The 18,215-nt window shown below is 38.1% G+C and overlaps 1 protein-coding gene across 1 annotated transcript in view; it reads left to right on the top strand.

Annotated features, from left to right (window-relative positions):
- LOC143211797 (neurotrimin) overlaps nt 1-18,215 on the top strand; it is a 199,275-nt gene that overhangs the window by 31,507 nt on the left and 149,553 nt on the right. The window contains exons 3-4 of the mRNA XM_076429785.1: nt 8,214-8,424; nt 15,310-15,437. Coding sequence (XP_076285900.1) covers nt 8,214-8,424; nt 15,310-15,437 — 339 coding nt within the window. The remainder of the gene's footprint in view (nt 1-8,213; nt 8,425-15,309; nt 15,438-18,215) is intronic.

The following is an 18,215-nucleotide window of genomic DNA, read 5'->3' as shown; positions in this document are numbered from 1 at the left end:
TACAATGATTGGCACCCTAAGCCAAAATCACAATGAAAATCTTTTTATCTTTCTTTGAAATGTTTAAACGAGCTTAACTTGCTATTATTATAAGCTAATAGAGACTTTCCAGCAAAATCAAACAGTTTTACGAGTCATAAATCTTTTATTGTAAAATATATTCAGTGTATAGCAATCGTAAGACAAATAGTACAGTCAGTGACACAGTAAAAAGTAAACGTTAAACAGACTATTTGTTTTATAAAATATACTTACTCGCAACGAAAATTTTCATAAAACACTATTTACACTGCACTGTGGTCATCCCGTCGCACAGTGGACCCGGAGCCCGCTTTTTGTGGCCAAAATTTTTTTTTCTTTCGAACATGAACACTTTGAATCCTCAAAGTTCAAAATATTAGGTCTTTCGGATAACTTTCCGAGCAGATATAGCGTTTGAAGTTCAAAATTATGAAATTGGAGATACAACTAAATAGTTAATTATTCCTTACACAATGCTGAAATGAAAATTTGTACTATATTTTCGTATGTGTGAGCAGGTATATTTCAGTTATTCAATGACAATATAAGCATGTTTCAATCAATATACGAAGGATATAAATTTAAGTGCAATGTAAACTTTAGGTAGAGTTTTAAAAAAACGTTTAAAAACGTTAGCATTCAGACTTGATTTTTCTGAAAGCTTAGACCTTCAACATATACACATATAAATTTTAGCTGCCGGTTTATGCCGTTTATAATTCTACGTGTATTTTAACAAGCAGACGTTCGAAATAAGTACGCGCTCTAATGCTACGTTCTGAACGCGTCACGTATTTTAAACTTACACACGTATGGTTTACAGTTTATATTATAGTTTATAGAATTATATCATTTATACAGTTATTATTTATCAGTGTAGATACTGTCTGTTTCGTTGTAGCATCGAGCTATTATTCTTTCTTGAGCAGACACGGGGTTGGTCAGTTTTCCACATTGGTGGAAAATTAGGAATCGCCTTTCAAGGTCCCACGCTTGCGAATATGTAGCACGAAAAATTCAGGAGTGGGGACCAAAGTTGACAAAGGCGGAAAAAACAGCTCGCCGAGTCGGAAACCGTAATATACACTGTGAGCATTGTTAACACAATTTCTCAAATATTTCTGATGATATGAAAAAAATGTTTAGAACGAAAGTTGATCAGTATTCACTTTTCTACAAACTTCAATATAAAAAATTAAAGAAAAAATTTTTTTTTAATAAAAAAATGAAGCTTACCTCAATTTTGTAAGTATTAACATATATTTTTTACATCATAATATTCTAACTGGTATCAAGACGAATCCAACGACCTATAATAATATGACATTAAACCTTGAAATAACGCTACAATAGTTTTGGCCACAAAAAGCGGGCTCCGGGACCACTATGCGCCGGCCTTACTGGATGTACCAGCGTTGTTAACAGTCCTATGTGGAACTCTGTCATAAAAAGTTACAACGTTGCTTTGAAATATAAATAAGAAGCAATATAAAATGATTTTCTATACCAGGAATTCTTAATATTTGCCGTTTAAATCAAAAGTGCCAATAACTACTGCAGCGCCAGCACTAATACAGTTTACCCTACTCATGTTTGTCATAAATGCATAAAATCCGCTGTCTAATGATCATAAATGAAAAATATCAGAACTCGTTTCAACGGGTCCCATAAACCTAGCATTAATATCGACAATGCTCGGAAAATCGTGAATTTAGTGCGTCGACGTTTTCCACAAACGGTGTACGCACGCGTCATCGACGCGGATCTGCATCGGGCGTTTTTCACGCGTGGTATAATGCCGTCCCGGGAATAATACGCTACAGTTTTTCGCTTTGCAGGGTATGCACATAGCTGGGAACACGCCGCGCCGGAATTTACGCCGATGCTCCGTCTTCGCTCGGCGGCGACGGCCGCGGGGGTTATTGTTTGAATTAACGCCGGGAAATATTACGAGCGCCGCGCCGAGAAGCTGGAAATTATCCGACGTCGAAAAATGGAAAAGCGGGGCTGTGCAGGTCGAGGGCCAGGTGGCGGAGGGGCTCGCGGGTGGCACCCGTGAGCGCAAGGAGCGTGTAATCGACCCGGGGCGGGGGCACGGAGCCTCCGGCCTCTGCGTGGCCTATTATTTAAAAGTTACGCCGCCGGCCCCCTCCCGGTATCAGATATGAAATCAATCCCGATCGTTATTCATTCAAAGGGTAATCGAGCGCGCGTTCAATTTAAAGTTTAAGTAGATCCGCGCGCAAATTTCAGCGACGACGCGTATACGGCTTGTTCCGGCTCTCCACGCTAGCTGCGAGCTCCGAAGCCTCTTTCCGCTTCGGGAACTCGAATTTTTATGTTTCTCCGCATCTTCGCGCGGTTTCATATTTTACAACGTTGCCCGGCGGTTACAACAGAAATTCACGATTTTAGAAACATTGTTGAGAGCTCCGACGTGCTTGTCGGAACTTTTTCTCATCTCAACTTGGTTGACTCTTCCTCTGACGTCGAATTCATGAGTCACAGCTGAAATCTAGTTGATTGGTCGATGGATTTGCGTTGTCTCGGCGTTTTTGCAGGAGAGAAGATGTTTTTGCATGATCTAGCTGATAGAATACTGAAGGCAATGCTGAAAATAGAAGTTTTCGCAAAAATGCTGCACATTGAAACGTCTCTGAAAATATTGGAGAATTTTTTCCCGACTGAATCGGCCATAGATTTTTATCTTGACGTACGATTTTTTTTATCGTTTTATTAGGCATTGCGTGGAAGGTGTACGGATCAAGTTTGCAGCAGTAAGATACTACACGAGGCCGTTGCGCAACCGAACTTCGTAAATATTCTTCCTTGTTTCTTGAAAATATTGCACAAAGTCGCCGCATCTTACAGGAAATTTCACGAAATTGCTCGGCAGGCAGTTTAGAATGGAGCGCTTCGACTGTCTCGCGTACTTTATATAGACTGCGGAGCTGTTCATGTAAATTCACACCGGAAGTTAAAGGTGCCCGGGTTGAATGAAATGATCTTTTCTTCGGCAATGCTTCGAGCAAATTAAGACTAATAGCAGAGCTGCAGAATGTAGGTCGTATTCTCGGCTCTCCCGACGTGCACATTTCGAGAAAGAGAAACATTTGGTGTGTTATTGGTGATATTAATTCAACGGGAATTATACTTTGGGGCTTGCGTGCTTTGAGAAAGAGAAATATTTGCAATGTTATTGGCGAAATTCATTGACTAATAAGGTTTAAATTATGTTCGATTTAAGTCTAGATTCGACAACTTCCGTAAGAAAGTATTCAATGTTATTAAATATTCCGATTTCTGAATTTTTAATTCATAATCGAAAATTCTTTATAGACTCATTCTTTGTTTTTCATTATTCGTTATTAGACTGCGAATCTTTATGCACTTATAGCAAAATTGAGTAGATGAAAGTCAAAATCGTTGGAAAATTTTTCAAATTGAAGTTGTCAATATATGATTTCTCCCCTATTCAAATAATTAAGAGAAGGAATAACATTCAATTTAGTTTTTATCCCTTGCAATCGATACAGACAATCTTTATTTTGTATAAAGATCCGCAGTCTATTCATTATTAATGACATTATTCAATATTATTAAATATTACGATTTCTAAAGTTTTAATTCATAATCCAAAATTTTGTACAAATTTACTCGGATATTTTCATGCAAAGAATTTGAGATTGAATAATCCATATATGTTCTGAAGAAGTTAAAAAATTTGATATTTGCATTATCGAACAGTAGCAGACGTTGGTGCATAAAAATTCTGTTGGGGTTGTGAGAGACTCCAGTAACCAATAAAATTATACAATTTATTTGACACCTTTCTAAAACGTATATTGAACTAATATTTCAATTTTTATCAAATTCTACGTCTCGAAGAGTAAATGAATATATTCGTATGGAATTGATAGGGGTATCCCTAAAAAAAGTTGAAACCCGAGCCTTTGGACAGACGATGATCAATCGGAGCGGGGTTTGGTTGTTAATTAATCCTGGCGGGTTAATCCTAAAGCCACTGGCTTGTGTCCGTCGACTCGGCCGGGCAGAAAATTTCAAATGAAAAGTTAGCTTTTTGCAGGAAAAATCCTCGAGAAAATATTGCCTCGTATAGAGCTGGAAAGGTATGATGCCGTGGCGCGCGGTAAGTAATTGTTTCAGGGTCAGTCATGGTCAATTATTGATTTTATCGGGGTGTATTTACCAACAGACATTTTTTTACCAGATTGCTATTTTTCTTTTTTCACATCGTTTCTGGTTGATGACATCTTACCCCGCAGTCCTTGTTTTATACTGGTGTTGCTATCGATTCGATTTATTATCCGTTAGCGCGTAGAGCAGTTTCAGAAAAAGCGGCGACGCTCAAAGTCGACGTTTCGAGCGCTCGCCCCAGCGGTTTGCGTATTATAACGAAGCAATAAAATAAAAAATTAAATTACCGTTGTCTTCCCCGTGGATGACCTAAATATCCCTTTACCATTTTATCCGAGAAAGAAATCGTCGACTTTGGAACCCCTCGACCTCTCGGTCTACAATTGGAGCGATAATAATATACTATAGTAGATACTACTTACTAGATACTCTCTTTCAATGCAATTTTTGTTCGACTGATTCCGTCCTATCTCTGAAGAGCCGGAGGAGTTATCCAAATGACCTGTTTCGAATATCCAGCACGAAAGTTTAGACGGTATTTCGTGATGGTACACACGAAATTATCAACACAAATGTTAATATCCCGCAATGTTGAATCACTCGACGAATGAATGAATGAATAATGAAGCATCTTCGCGGGCAATCAATTTCGGTTTTATGTACGCCAATGCTAATCCAGTCACCACAGTATTTGAGAGCGACTATTCATCATTTCATTTCATCGTTCCCCGCTAGATTTCTAATTATTAACCAATAATCTACGAGTTCTTATGCGCATTTCAAAGCCGAGCTCGCGAGATCCTATTAAAAGCCGTTTAATCCCCGTTTTCATTGATCGGTTCCTGAAGATTTAATTTCGCGCAACGGTCTGCGGTCTATTAATAATTAACAGGGAACAATCCAATCTTAGCAGAGTCGAAAACCGATATCTTGCCGCGAGCTGAATGTGCTCGATCCGAATTGATCAAGGGCCGTTCTGAATTCCGAGCAGCTACAGAATTGTTCGAAAAATTGCCTATCTCGAGGGGAGATATGATCTGTAAAGCGTGTTTATGACTTCTGAGACTCACGGAGTCTATACAGCTATACCAATCAGAGTTGACCTATTTGGAGGAGTCGCTGGTATCGGGCAGGTAAACAAAGACTTTAGTGGGGTTGTCTGCTGCTGCCGGTTATCGAAACCCAGCCCGGTTAATGAGGTGCTCATTCAATAATGCCTAGCACTTATTTTTCTCTTTTCCGAGCTTTCTCTTGTCGAGAATCCGAACATATACCGCCGGGATTCCGTTATATTATATGTACAAGCACCGTTCTTCTATTTTTCAAAACCTGCCTCATTCAACCCCGTGGAAAACAACAAGGTTTTTCAGTCTGTAACAATTTCATCTCTTCTCTTCGTTGATACTGATTTACGATCTCAAACAGAGAGATAAAGAAGAGATCGACCATCGGGTTCGAAACAAATACCGCAATAAACACTGGATTGTCTTTACAAGAACTTTTACAGTATATTGTAACTGAATCGATCCACTGGTTTTCGAAAAGCGATAGTCACGCTCGGAGACACTGTTTTGAGAAACTCGATATTTCACGTATCGCTTCTTTCAAATCCGTGTTTGATGTCGGATCTCTTTGATATTATTCCATTATCGGTTATTTCAAGATACAAGATTCTTCGTCGAAAATATCATACTGTTTTTGTACAGACAAAAACTGTAATGAAATCGTATATAACTTTCGGTATTTAAACGTCAAGCGTGTACCATTTCATGAAATTTTGCTTTGTTTTTGCTGCCTGCAATAACGGCTTTCAAACGGAACATGAATCTTTTTGAAACTTTTTGCCCCCGATGAGTTTATAGACCAGAATTTTGTTCGCCCGCAGGGTGCGAAGTTTTTCAAGCAATTTATTACATTTCAATTCTGGTTTTTTGAAAAAGCAAAATATATGACAAGAAATCATACATTTTTGGGCATGCGGCACAAGTAGTGTTCAATCAAATTTCAAACTTTACCCAATTTTTATTCGATTAGGCGAAGGTTTCTTAAACAAGGATCCTCTGGATAAAATGTTCATCATTTTTATTACAGTGTGCTTAAAATACGTGACGAGCGAAACATTTATCAATCTGTAATTACAATATGATATGTGAGAAAGGATTGTATAAAATTTTTTGCCCCTCGTCAACTAACTCGACGAACACTGGTGTGACTGTCATTGTATTAATTACAATAACGAAAAGATTGATTTATATTTGTTTCGCACAATGTTTATTGCAACATAAAACAAGAATTTAAAATTTCAAGTTTCTAACTCATCGGGAAGTTAGTTTAAAATCAATTGAACAAACAAACAAACAGACAGACAAAAGACAAGAAAGCGAGCTAATAAAAATGTGGTAAAAAGGAGCTTAACGATTTGACTCATTTGCTACTCCCACTGTCAAGTAAATGAATTACCACTATAAAAATTTACGATTATGATCGAAATCCATCGCCGATGGATATGGAAGCAAATACCGTTTCAGTGCATTTAACCCTAATACGTTCCTCAAAAATAGTTGCATGTAAAAGTCTAGAATAATACAGGGTGACAAGAAATAACGGGGTTAATCATTTCTTATTATTATATAATTCTGTCATATTAACGAATTTTGAAAAACCAAATAATAACAACCATAACACACACACACATACACAGACCTTTAGTATTCATATATTTAAGAAGTTTCGAAATGGCCACCCTTTGCGCCGAGGCAGAGGCTCAAACGTGTTTTGAAATTTTCGGCAATGGGCCGCAGCTCTTCTGGCGTCATGCGGTCCCACTCCCGGTGCAGAGATTTTTTCAATGACTCCAAATTTTTATGGGGCCGAGCACAGGCCCTGGCCTCCAAAATAGACCACACGCTGTAGTCCATTTGAGATTCGGTGAGTACGGCGGTCATTCCGCAGATGTGATGAAACCTGGAAAATGGGCTTTGCACCACTCCTGAGTCGTTTTCGCCCTGTGGGCCGGCGCGGAATACTGCAGTCACGTCCATTCCGGATAGCCGAAGTGCTGTTGGGCCCACGGAAGTACGACGGCTGCGAGAATGTCCCGTCGATACACTACTTGATTGATTTTGACCCCTTGATCCACGAAAACCGTAGCAAATCCCGTTTTCCAGGTTTCATCACATCTGCGGAGTAGCCGCCGTACTCGCCGGACCTCAACCCTATGAACTCCAGCGTTTGGTCGATTTTGAAGGTCAGGGCCTGTGCTCGTCCTCATAAATTTCGAGTCCCTGAAAAAATCTCTGCGCCGCGCCGGGTGTGGTACCGAATGACGCCAAAATAGCTGCGGCCCATTGCCGAAAATTTCAAAACACGTTTGAGCCTCTGCATCGGCTCACAAAGGGTGGCCACACTTCGAAACCTCTTAAATATATGAATACTAACGGCTATGTTATCGTTGTTATTATTTGGTTTTTCAAAATTCGTCGATTTGACAGAATTATAATAAGAAATGTTTAACTCCGTTATTTCTTGTCACCCTGTATTTCACCTGTTTTTATTTTACACTCTAAAACAACAAATTATGTTTCGTTTATAGCGTCACACTTTAAAGAAGTACATCTCGCAACACAAACAGAAAGAGATGAATTATTTTGCACTATGTAAGAATAGTAAATTGATGAATTTTCATCCTGATAAACGTATGTATGAGGGTTAAGTAAAGAAAAGATCATGCAAAAACTCTGATAAAAGTATTCACATATTATATATTATGTCAACAAAGATAAAAGGAGATCAGAAAGCAGAGATTCGATCCATCGGGTATTTCCGCCGTCAACTACACGAAACCGATGAATTTTCACAATAGATTCTGACGAGAGGGATTAAAAACTGCCGGTAGACAAAGAGAAAGGGAAGCTTTCAATGTCCCTTACAGGGTCGTATTGACTGTGATGCGCGATGGGGGCGTTAAGCCGGGGCGGGTAACAGCCGTATCATTCTTGAGCCATAACTGTACTGGTGCTATCTGTTTGCGACAGGTATCCTGGGTGAGGCACAGGGACATCCACCTGCTGACGACGGGCGTCGAGACGTACACCTCCGACCAGAGATTCGTGGCGACGCATTTCCCCCAGACCGAGGATTGGACGCTTCAAGTGAAATACCCGCAGCGCCGCGACACCGGCACCTACGAGTGTCAAGTGTCAACAACACCACCGATCGGTCATTCCATGCATCTCTCGGTTGTCGGTTAGTTCCCGATACTTTCTTTTCTAGTCGTCTATTTTCCTACGGCGCGGCAGTCCCAGCAGCCTGCGCAATCTTCCCGTCGGAATCGTTCTGTCATTCTACCTCTCCCTCTCGACCCCCGGGGTGCGCTCGTTAATTTTATTTTCTCCGAAACGTCTATCAGGATCGCCACCGCCCCCGACTCTTCGTTTGTCCCGTCCCGGACCGAGCTTACGTTACAACCAGTTTTCCAATTCGAAATCTGCTTTGAATTTCAATTAAAACGTCTTTTTCCTTTTTGCCACTTCCTCCACCCCTCTCTTCTTCCCTAGCCGACGTCGACCGCTGTCTCCAGCCAATTTGTGTTTGCCCTGGCGGAATGAATCCGGCAAAAATAATCAGAAACACAAAGCCCCGACTGCGCCGCACGTTTCCCTCCTTTTGTTTTGCTCGCCCACCTTTCGTCCCCGCCGTTCGAAGAGTATTGAATTCGGACACGCCGGCTTCGACGGGGGTGTTCCTCGGGCTCTCCACAGATCGGTTTTATTCCCTCGAACGAGAACTACCCTGGTGAGTTTTTGAGGCTTCGACTCCGTCCCCGGTATCGATCAATTAAATTCCTTTTATCGAGTCTAATATTCCGCTTGTTCTCGAGAGGTCTTTGTTGCCCGCGGAATCTTTATCCGGGGAACGGGAACGCGCCCGGTGCGAGCGAGAGAACTCTGCAACCTGTTAAGTATCTATGTGCACGGTAGTGCACCAGCCAAGTTCTCGCACTACCTCCTTCTACACGAAACAACTTAGCCGTTTTTTAGAGGCTTATAACTCGCCACTGAAGGCAGATGGAGATATGTAATTTCGTACACTTGTCAAATGCAATCATGTCTCAATATTGACAAAACATTAATCTTCCAACATTAGTAGGTTCCGAGATATAGGACCTCAAAAATCGCTAAATTTCTCACTGACTGACTGACTGACAGATCATCAAAACCTTTTGGGTACTTCCCATTGACCTACAAGCTTGAAATTTGGTACATAGGTCCACCATAACAAACACTCGAAGGAATAATTACCAAAGTTTGAAATTTTACACCTTAAAGGGGTTGTATTGAAAAAAAACATTACGAAATAGGTACGTAGGATATAACATATACAAAATGGTTGTATCTCGAGAACAGTGCGTCCTACCGCAAAAATAACGAAATTTTCAAAAGGCCCAACGCAAAAGCATATAGGGTATGCCGAACCACATGACGTATGTAGTCTTTTGATTTATTCAAAAAAAAAAAGAAAAAAACAACATACGCGTGGAAAACCATGCGCGACAGAAGTGAAACTTCTTACTTATTGGGTGTAGATACAGATTTCAACAAAAATTGATGAATCCCCCCCCCCCCCCCGCCAACAAAAACATTCTGTAAACAGGAGCCAAGTTTTTGTAGCGGTAAAAAGTTGTGAGATCAAACAAAGTACGGCCAAGTTCGTTAGCTTAGAAATACCTCTTGCAATACTGAAAAAAGCCGTTGTACAAATTAGTTTAAAAGAACGCTATTCAATTTTTAAAGAGTTACATGGAGGGCTAAATTATTCAAACTTGGCCGCTACCTAACACCTTTTATGGCCATTGGTTTAAAAAGTAACGGCCAAGTTCAAATAATTTAGCACTCCATGTAATTCATTAAAAACTAAATAGCGTTCTTTTAAACTAATTTTTACAAAGGATTTTTCAGTATTGCAAGAGGTATTCCTAAGCTAACGAACTTGGCCGTACTTTGTTTGATCTCACAACTTTTTACGGCCATAAGAACTTGGCTCCTGTTTACAGAATGTTTTTGTTGGGATTGAGTCAATCAGGACTGCAGACGGTTTTTCTCTACACGAGATGTTTTGTTTACGGCGAAAATCTGTCTGCTACCTGTACATTGTAGTTCAAAGGTATCTAGGCACCTGCTTAATCTTTTTATGCGCTAATGTAGAACAGTGAACGCGTCGTTTATTAATAGATGGAGTGTATTAACACGTTCCGTGCCTCGCGTGGGGCGTATGCACCCCACGCTGAACTTTCCATTCAGGCCGATTGGAATTCTCATTAAAAAACGAAGAATTTTCTAAAAATTTATTGTAAAGTCAAGTAGAGGCATCTTAAGACTGTAGAATATTCCGACCAAAAGAATGAGCTATTATAAAAAATGCAGCACAGAATAAAACAAATGGCCTGAATGAAAAATCGAGCAAAAACAGCTCGGCACGGAACGTGTTAACCCTTTGAGCTCGAGGCTATTTCAATATTTATCATTATTAAATCTACCAGACATTAATCCATACATTCATAATTTCCTTTGAAAATAATAGCTGATTGGCATAAAATTATTGTTTCTCTATAAATTGTTTGTTGCTGTAGTATACAGAGTGTGGCGGGGTGGGTGGTACAACCGGGCACACGATGAGTCTACATATAAAAATAAATCGAAAAAGAGAAATTATTTTCGAGAAAATCGAGATTAAAAATCCGTCTGGTTCGCGTGCCGTATGCAGGAAGTAGAATGGGTCGGCCGTGGTCGGACGCGTCAGACGATCCGTATCTAATAGCGCACGCATATTCGCTGAATTTTCAATCTCCATTTTTTCGAAAACGAAAAATGTTACGTCTCTTTTCTGACTTATTTTGATGTGTAGAATCATGAAGCAAGACTAATTGGATTGAAATACTAGCGGTCCTTCTATAGTGATTTAATTGATTTCCCATGTATGTATGAAGCTGTATAATTTCAATAGTAGTGAAATCAAAAATTCGATAGCATTCTTTCTGTTTTATATTGTATGATTACATTGTCCAACAAGTTTCTCAACTTTTCTTATGTTCCCTAATAATTACTGTTGGATCCTTCTTATGGAGTTTTTTGCGCTGATTCCGAATCTGTCCTTAATTTTTCTCCTACACGCACAGTTTTTGAGGAATATGGCTTTGAAACAAAAACATATTTTTCAACTTTAAACAAATATTGTGATGTTATTATAAATGATATTGAATTGTTCTTTGCAGTAAAAGATTCTGTAGACTTTCCCGAATACAGTGATATCCAATATTAATACATTATGATTGTTTAAACATGTTTAAACAATGATTAAAGACGGAGAGACACCACTTTTGCACGAATTTTTGAGGATATTTTTCAATTTATCTCAAAAAATAATGGTCCAGCTGAAAATCGAACTATGCCACCCGATAGAGCAGACTTTTATCTTGAGAAACCCCCCTTTGAAGTTTGCGACAACCACGTTTTTTTCGAACCAGAAAGCAAAATATCTTCGCCCGTCATGAGTTGCCGCCAGTGACACTCGGGACGGGATACGGCGCGGCGCACAGTGGGTTTATTTGACCTAACTCGATTCAAAATCGAAGAACTTTCGATAGAAATGAGGTAGAGCGATGAATTTTTTAAAAAATTAAAGCTGAAATTTTGCAGAATATGGGAAAAATAGGGAGATTACGGTACGAACGGTTTTTAACCTTGAGAAAATTCGTTAAACTTGCACAATTTCAAGAAAATGTGGTTTCTCCGTTACCACGGGCGGAAAAAATTTTTAAAATTTTTGCTATATATAATTTCCAGTAGATTTTTTCACGCTTATTTCAAATCTGGTCTCAAAATTTGTCTACGACCTCAAGATTTTGCAAGAAATCGATTTTTGTGAACAGAACTGATGTAATCATTTTTCGTTAAAATGACTTGATAACCCACTAGTTTGAAGGTATATTGTATTCCCACATATAAAACACAATAAAATTATATCACTTGATGAACGTAATGTAATTTAAATTAGATATCTATTTTCCATGATTGTATTTTCATTTGCACAGTAAGTAAGGTAAGTATTTAATCTTTTTAACTTACTTCTCATCAACGAATTCTTTAACTTCTGGTGATAAAAATAAGAATAAGGTGGTTCTTCAAGATAAAAGTCTGCTCTATCGCGTGGTATAGTTCGATTTTCTGCTGGACCCTTATTTTTTGAGATAAATTCAAAAATATCGTCAAAAATTGGTGCAAAAGTGGTGTCTCTCCGTCTTTAATGATCGTTTAAACATCTTTAAACAATCATAATGCATTAATATTGGATATCACTGTATTCGGGAAAGTCTACAGAATCTTCTACTGCAAACAACAATTCAATATCTTTTATAATAACATCACAATATTTGTTTAAAGTTGAAAAATATCTTTTTCTTTCAAAGCCATGTTCCTCAAAAACTGTGCGTACATGAGAAAAATTAAGGACAGATTCGGAATCAGCGCAAAAAACTCTACAGGGTGTCTTAAAATTCCTTCAACAGCCGGAAATGGGAGGTTCCTGAGATCATTTGAAGCAACATTTTCCTTTGCATAAATGTTATCCGCGACATTGTTTAGGAGTTATTAACGAAAAACACGGACCAATCAGAGCGCGACCTAGACGCGAGTTGGCACAGTCGGCGCGGCGCGGCGCGCCAACTGTCTATTGGCCGACTGTGCCATGTCGCGTCTAGTCACGCTGTGATTGGTCCGTATTTTTCGTTAATAACTCCTAAACAAAGCCGCGGATAACATTTTTGCAAAGGAAAATGTTGCTTCAAATAATCTCAGGAACCTCCCATTTCCGGCTGTTGAAGGAATTTTGGGACACCCTGTATAAAAAGGACCCAACAGTAATTAGGGAACAAACTTGGTGTTGGACATTGTTATTAAATTGTAATCCGTAGTTGAATTAATTTTCTCTAACAGAGTAGTATTTCTTTAGTTTGCGTTATTAACCGGTTATCACGGAAGTCACCGACGTTATCAAATTACGTAAACCCGCCATGAATTTAATATGATAATCCTTCAGTATCATAATTAACTGGATTATACTGTATAATAGCACCGTTTTATTCAAGTAACCAACGATGGTTATTAAAAGCACGAAGCTGAACATGCTAAAGAATTACAGCGGTGAATACAAAATCAAGGTATCTTCTAAAAAAAAACCGTTCAACTGGTGCAGATTTTGCTCGCGGCGGTTGGATCGAGCCAGAATCGAAAAATGGTCGTTTGGCTTTCGATTTTCCCGAGTTTGCGGAAAATTAGAAAGTACACAAACCATGGTGGCAACGATGCTGCAACCGTGCGATGGCTGCGGATGAATTTCCCGCGAAAAATGGAGATCGAACTTTTGATGTAAGGTGGGATGAAGTTTTTGTTTACGATGTGTCCGTGTTTTTCCTCGCACAACAATTTATTCCGGAAACAGGATTGTAAACAATGACGGCGATACGATACTGCCTGGCCTCGATAATAATTTGCCACGAACTGGCAATCAACAAAAGAGAAGGAATATAAAAAATACAGCGCATCACGGGTATTGTTTACTGCAAGTAGAACAAGCGAGTGATGGACAGACGCGATATCGCGGCGTACAATAGGACCCGTAACCCGAAAATTTTCGAGTAGGATTTTACCGAAGAAGGGCTTCGACTCGAAAAGCAAAAAACGTTTCTACCGGTGTGTTTTCGATTTGTTTTCTGATCGTTCGTGATCGAGTTGTCACGAGAACACTCTTCGTATACGCGGTTGTCAAACCGTGTCGAACGAACACGCGCGCGACGTAAGGTTATCCGGGAGAACCGTAGTGTAATGAAATTGCAGATTTATAGTGGGCGGTGTCGGCAGAATTACGGTTTTCATTGTTCCATCGTTTGAAAACTCGGAAGTCAATGGTGGCGTTTAAGCCCGATTGTGTGCGATTGTGAATGTTTGCGTTACATAAATACTTGAAACGGTTTGAAATTATTTGCTGGTTCACATCATTTTATTGAATCTCGGCAATGCTTTCGGTACAAATTTTCCATCTGATAACCCCGGCGTATCTGACGCGAATTTTCCTTTTTCATTTGGTAAGCATCGATGCTGCCAACATGCTGGAATTGATTCTGAGATACAATCAGCTCTTCACTGAATACATAAGAAACATAAATATCGGTAACGATTCGATCGATAATTAATTCCTCTTTTATATTACGTGCGTTTTTATTTTTTTTTAGCGAAAGACGGCAATCACGTGGTAATAGACGTAATTATGAAAAATAATTGAATAACATGAACAAAGACCGCAGAATTTATTTCTTCCGATAAAAATTGTAAAAATACTCAAATTTATTTAAATCGCTTGGGTACACGTTTATTCAACGAACTGGATAAAATTCCCCTTTGCTACAGGGATATAAATTACGAACGAACCGATAGTAGATAGCGTTGGTTAGCAAACGCAATTAGTTTCAACAAATTATAAATTATTTAATCAGACGTAATTGGTTTTGAAATGAAGGAAACAGCAAGAATAAATCTGCTTGCAATTTCAGAAACAGGATTGATCGAGTTCGAACGAATAGAAACTGTTTTTCTACAGTGAGATGTAAGAAGTGACTATTTTATATCACTTTACGAAAATAAATTGTCGTGTCGAAATTCAAACATTAGTAATTTGTTAACAAAAACATTCAGTTTTCGATTAAAAATATTCTTTTGAAACTTATCACTGGAAGGCAAATACAAAACCAATAAAATGTGTACAAAACCAATTGAAATAATTAAAACGATTAAAACAAATTAAACTGGACAGATGGACAGTTAAATGAGAAAATTTATAAAAACATTACAAATAACGGAGCGTACATACGAAGAGAGTTCATTCGAAATTAAATGAAACCTTTTCTACAGCATTAGTACTCGCAACAATAACGTTAAATAAAACCATATTAACTATAGGATTGTCAGATCCGATAAATTATCGGGTCCGAGATATTTTGTTTAATTTCATTTTGATTGACTGAAATCTCATGCACAATGTTCGCATTAAACGGCTCATTTATTCTCTTATTTTCCACAGAACCGGTGACGTCGATCGTCGGTGAACCAGAGATGTTTATAAACAGGGGCAGCACGATGAATCTCACCTGCGTGGTGCGTCACAGCCCGGAACCGCCGACGGCGATCTTCTGGACCCACGATCGCGAGGTATTGTATTCGGCATAGTTTACAGTCTTTCGATAGTTGTATGCTACCTGCGCAAGACCGTTTAATTTAAGCGCCCATTATCTGTTCCCCGGAACTTGACCTAGTTAGTCACACATTTTAGTGTAACTAGTTACAGCGAGTTCTAATTTCCTTGCAGCCACTTTAGCGCCGAACATACCACGGTCATATGGCCGGCTTTATATTACACAATTATCGGGACTATAAAAGTTCATTTATGGAAAATAATCGAATAAATCTCCTTGTCCAAGCATCTATCACATTGAAAATTATGGACAGTCTCTATAAAGCCATTTTTAAAAGGCAACATTTGCTAGATACTTTTAATGCTTAGTAGGTTTAGTATTGAATCATTAGCTGCTTATATTAGATTGGGGAAAAAGAAATCCATTATTTTTACGTTATCTCAAGCAGAGAAATGATGGATTTCTTTTTCCCCAACCTAATATTAGGGCCAATAAGAGGAACAGCATTTTATATTATTATTATTTATCTAATGCTGTAAACCAAGTATGGTTTATGTAGGATATACAATACACATGAACATATTGACATATTACATATTAGTTCTCTTAACAATACATAATGGCATCTTTCAATTTAACTTAACTTACAACTAGTTTATATAGCTTCTACTTGGTTAATTTAATGAGATTAGATTTTAATTGCACATCGCTTAATAAAATCGAAGATAATTGACGGGCATTATAATATGGGCCCCATAAGAAGCATTTTATACAAGTCGGGAGGCAGTACTTGCAACGGAGAAGAACTGATAGGAGTGTATGGCGTTCATCTTCATATTTTGGATATTGCCAAATGAACATCATCTTATATTTTACAATTATTGAAACTATAAAAATTCATTTATGGAAAATAATCGAATAAATCTCCTTGTCCAAGCATCTATCACATTGAAAATTATGGACAGTCTCTATAAAGCCATTTTTAAAAGGCAACATTTGCTAGATACTTTTAATGCTTAGTAGGTTTAGTGTTAAATCATTATCTGCTTATATTAGGGCCAATAAGAGGAACAACATTTTATATTTTACAATTATCGAAACTATAAACATTCATTTATGGAAAATAATCGAATAAATCTCCTTGTCCAAGCATCTATCACATTGAAAATTATGGACAGTCTCTATAAAGCCATTTTTAAAAGGCAACATTTGCTAGATACTTTTAATGCTTAGTAGGTTTAGTGTTAAATCATTATCTGCTTATATTAGGGCCAATAAGAGGAACAACATTTTATATTTTACAATTATCGGAACTATAAACATTCATTTATGGAAAATAATCGAATAAATCTCCTTGTCCAAGCATCTATCACATTGAAAATTATGGACAGTCTCTATAAAGCTATTTTTAAAAGGCAACATTTGCTAGATACTTTTAATGCTTAGTAGGTTTAGTGTTAAATCATTATCTGCTTATATTCGGGCCCATAAGAGGAACAGTATTTTATATTTTACAATTATCGAAACTATAAAAATTCATTTACGGAAAATAATCGAATAAATCTCCTTGTCCAAGCATGCATTACATTGAAAATTGTGGTCAATCTCTATTAAGTGTTGCCATTTTTATAAGGCAACATTTGCTAGATACTTGTAATATTTGGTGGGTATAGTGTTAAATCATTAAACAGCGGATCTTTATACAAAATAAAAATTTTCTACCGGAATTGCAACAAACTGGAGTGAAATAGAAATTTATTAATATAATATAATAGATTGAAAATAATATAACAATATTTTTAAATTCTTTATATGATTTTACTGTTTTAAATTACACTCATTCATTTTTCCCATAAATGCATAAAATCCGTTGTCTAATTACTATATTAGTGAAATGACGTAAAAGAGTTATTAATTGTTGCTAGAAGCTGACTTACGTAAGCACACGTCATGACTATATCGACTTACCTAGTAACCAGCTGCTGCCTTATATAAACACCTGCTGTGATTACATTGACTTTAATTGTTCCGTATGGAGTTCAACGGTACATTGAACCCTCCTCTCAAAATATATGAAAATCAATATTGCTCACACTAAATGAACCAAACATTGCTAGAATCTACAAGCTGTAAGCTTTACATTTTTAATGTTGCCCAGGCGGGCATGATTCTATGTGAAAAATAAATAAAAAGAAGCGAATAACATTTCGGTTGACCCGTCGCTTTCGAGGAAATTGAGTTTGAAAATTCGGCGGTTACGCGTGCTGCTGAATAGAAATCAGCTGACGCGTCTGGTCATGACCAACCAATTCTACTTCTTGCGAATGCTGGAACACGCGAGTTCGTCGAACTTCAAACTCAATTTCCTCGAATACGACGCGCGTCAACCGTAAAAATGTTACAAGTTTTTTCTTACTTATTATTGCCTCACGCCCATTTGTATTGATAACTTGTAGATTTATTCTAATTTTGTGTGACCTCTATGTGAGCATTGGTGTGGCAGTGTTACTTAGCTTTCAGCAGGTGATGTTTCGAGTTAGAAAGATGGGGATGAGTGGGGCTAAAAAAATCTTTTGAAAGGGTGTAATAAATGGTATTAGGACCGGGCAGCAGGGGTGGCAGTTAACGTGTTACCTAGTTCCCACCAGATGATTTGCAAAGTTAGGAAAATGTGGAATGAATGGGGGTTAGTAAACCCACGTATTTTCCATAGAAACAGTATAATAACCGTGATGGGGAGCAGTATGGGGGTCGGCAGACTGTTACTTGGCTCTGGGTAGGTAATTTGGTTGGT

The sequence above is a fragment of the Lasioglossum baleicum genome, chromosome 9, assembly GCF_051020765.1.
Source record: "Lasioglossum baleicum chromosome 9, iyLasBale1, whole genome shotgun sequence".
Lineage (NCBI taxonomy): Eukaryota > Metazoa > Arthropoda > Insecta > Hymenoptera > Halictidae > Lasioglossum > Lasioglossum baleicum.
Note: the sequence above shows the minus strand (reverse complement) of the source record. Positions and strands in the feature narration are given on the sequence as shown.